Raw genomic sequence first — 3,148 nt, forward strand, 5'->3', positions numbered from 1 at the left:
GTGGTTGCAGATTTTATTAGAACTAACATTTTTGCAAGGTTTGGCATGCCACGAGTGATCATTAGTGATGGAGGGTCACACTTTTGCAACCGGACCATTGAGGCGTTATTGAGGAAATACAATGTCAATCATAAGGTTTCTACGCCTTATCATCCTCAAACTAATGGCCAAGCCGAGGTTTCCAACCGTGAGATCAAGCAAATCCTAGGGAAGACTGTTGGGCCAACGAGGAAGGATTGGAGTTTACGGTTAGATGATGCACTTTAGGCGTATCGTACGGCGTACAAGACACCCATTGGAATGTCCCCTTTTCGGCTTGTCTATGGCAAACCGTGCCATCTCCCCGTTGAGTTGGAGCACAAAGCTCATTGGGCCGTCAAGAAGTTTAACATGAACCTCGATGAAGCGGGGAGTCACCGGAAGTTCCAATTGAATGAGCTTGATGAGATACGGCACGAGGCATACGAGAACGCAAGCATTTACAAGGAAAAGACCAAGGCGTTCCATGATAAGATGATTAGGGGCAAAACGTTCGCAATTGGGCAGAAAGTGCTATTGTTCAATTCCCGTTTACGTTTGTTTCCCGGTAAGTTACGTTCCAAGTGGATTGGACCTTTTGTTATTACTAATGTTTTTGTTCATGGTGCAGTCCAAATCCAAAGCTTGAAAACGGGACACGAATTCAAGGTGAACGGGCATCGTTTGAAGCCGTACTACGAGAACTTTGAGGAGCATACCGTGGATGACATTCCCTTGCATGCCGTGGACTCCATTGAGGAGTGAATGGGTTCTTCGTCCGGCTGTACGACGTTAAAGCAAGCGCTACTTGGGAGGCAACCCATGCATGCAACAAAGGAAGACCTAGAGAGCACTCCAAATTCCAGATTTGCGTTCCTAAACCCTTCCCTTTGTTGTTGTTTTCATTTATGCCATGTTAAATTGCTTAGTTGCTGTTTTGTTTGTTTGTTTGTTATTTGTGTTAGTATATGCTTGAAACATTGAGGACAATGTTTGATTTAAGTGTGGGGGGGTAACCAAAGTGTTTTGATGCAAATTCGTAGGGTTTTCTCACTCATAATTTCTAATGTTGTTTTTCACTGTTTTTAGGCTGTTTTGGTGAGTTTTAGTGTGTGCTGACTTATAACTCCGAAAATCACATAAAAATTTGAAAAATTGCTTTGCAAAACCCAAAAAGAGTTGTTTTTGTGTGTTTGTTTGTGTCTTAGGGTACCTTCCAACACAATGATGAGGATTTGGTTTGTAATTTCATGGCTGTTAAAGAGAGTGATTAACATGGATGAAAGTTTGATTTACTCTTTGTTTATGCTTGGTTGTGGTTATAACTTATGAATTTACATGCAATCTTAAAGGAAAAATCAGTTTTTGTAACATGCTTGAAGGAAAGAACTCAAACTAACGCTACAACCTTGTGAGACTTGAGCCTAAACGTTTATTTGGAGAGTTAATAATCTGTGATTTATTGTTTTCTAAGTCGTTGCATGATCTCATTATTCTTTGCTTGGTTACTACTTAGAAGGCGTTTCATCATTTAGTTCCAAATGCTAGAACTCATACCCATTTCATTCAAAGCATGTCATTGATTTGCATAACACATATTCAAGATAAAGTTGTGTAGTGACCACCACCATAACCAAAAAGCCGTGAATCCCCTATGTCATTATGTTTTGTACGTTTTAATCCCGTTGAGCTTTGTGAGCCTTTTCTTTGTAACCCACATTACCTTCACCTAGCTTAGATTAGGACCATCCATTAACCTTGTTCTTAAAGCGTAGTAAAGCATGATTCAAATTGAATTCCTTTGTGGCAGAAAACAAGTGTGGGGGAAGTGTTTTTCATAAGGAATTATGTGCCATAGGCACGGGTAAAAAGAAAGAAAAAAGAAAAGAAAAATGTGAAAAGAATGCGAAAAGAGTTGAAAAGAAGTGAAAAAGAGTTCTAAAGTGTTGTTTGATGAAGAAGGGGTCCAAAACAATGAATTCGACCCTAAGGAGTTGTTTAAATCTTCCCCTTGTGTTTTAAAGCTAATTTCTGCAATCTAAGTAAATTCTAAATCTCAATTTCATTACTTTGCTTACTTTCACTTTAAGAACGTTTGTTTTCCTTATCCTTTCTTTGTTAGCCAATACCCCAAGCCCCGTTACAACCCTTGACTTCTATCTTGAGTGTTATGTGTTTCAATTTGTGGAGATTGAACTTGGTATGAGCATATGGTCACTGGTTCTCGCATCTAAGTAGTAGCATTCCATTCATGAGATCATATCTCAACATGCTTATTAACTCTAGAAATTGTGTTCTTTGTTATACATATATGTGAGCATTCGTTTCTATATCTACATCAATTCTCTCACATATAACTAGTATAGGGTGTGTAGTTAGAAAATCTGAGTGAAAATAGAGTGCGTATCTTGTAAGGATTGAGGGAATTCTCTAAGGCATGTTACTACATTCAAAACATTGTTTTAATTGGTTAATTGTGAATTAGTAAGTAGTGACTATGATTAAGTATGTGCTTAAGTGTTAAATTGACTCAATTCTGTGGGAATGATAATCTTTAACATGTCATGTGCATTGGAAATCCCTAAGGCAAATGTTGGAAGGTTAGGTTATGTTTTATTTGTTTTATTTTGCTCGAGGACTAGCAATAGCTAAGTGTGGGGGAATTTGATAGACGCATATTTATGCGACTTAGTTAACTAGTTTTCTTGCATTTACGTTATTAGTTCTTAGTTATTTTAGTACTTTAAGCCATTTTCGTGTGTTTGTAGGTCCAAAGGGCTAAGGTAGCAAGAAAGTGCATTTTGGAGCAGTTTTGAGCTTGTAATGGATTACATATGATATGAGCAAGATGGATGGACGAATTTGAAGACAAAAGAGGCTAGGAACATGCTAAAAATCTGGTGAAACAAATACAAGTTGCAAGAAGGGATAAATTTCTAGAAGGATTGGCCAAAACTTCACTCAAAACCATGCATACCCCATAAAATTCATCAATGCCGTGGCCTTCCCTTTGTTTTACTTCCACCAGATTTTTTTAGTGATGATGCAATGCCTATCTCACTATGACATTTGAGTGGATGATGTAATGCTTAACTCACCATGACATTTGAGTGGATGATGCAATGCTTAA

General features: G+C 38.1%; 1 protein-coding gene across 1 annotated transcript; it reads left to right on the forward strand.

Annotated features, from left to right (window-relative positions):
* Positions 1-300: 300 nt before the first annotated feature.
* On the forward strand, positions 301-783 carry LOC139191893 (uncharacterized). Its single transcript, XM_070812923.1, has 2 exons — positions 301-586; positions 650-783. Exons 1-2 carry the CDS (start codon positions 301-303, stop codon positions 781-783), a joined length of 420 nt encoding a protein of 139 aa, XP_070669024.1.
* The last annotated feature ends 2,365 nt before the right edge of the window (positions 784-3,148 follow it).

The sequence above is a fragment of the Malus domestica genome, chromosome 15, assembly GCF_042453785.1.
Source record: "Malus domestica chromosome 15, GDT2T_hap1".
Taxonomy (NCBI): Eukaryota; Viridiplantae; Streptophyta; class Magnoliopsida; order Rosales; family Rosaceae; genus Malus; species Malus domestica.

Bases quoted from the DNA above. Each gene is read 5' to 3' on its own strand.
- LOC139191893 (XM_070812923.1), top strand. From the start codon at position 301: ATGTCCCCTTTTCGGCTTGTCTATGGCAAACCGTGCCATCTCCCCGTT. The intron at 587-649 runs GTAAGTTACGTT...TTCATGGTGCAG, and splicing joins CCGTTTACGTTTGTTTCCCG to TCCAAATCCAAAGCTTGAAA.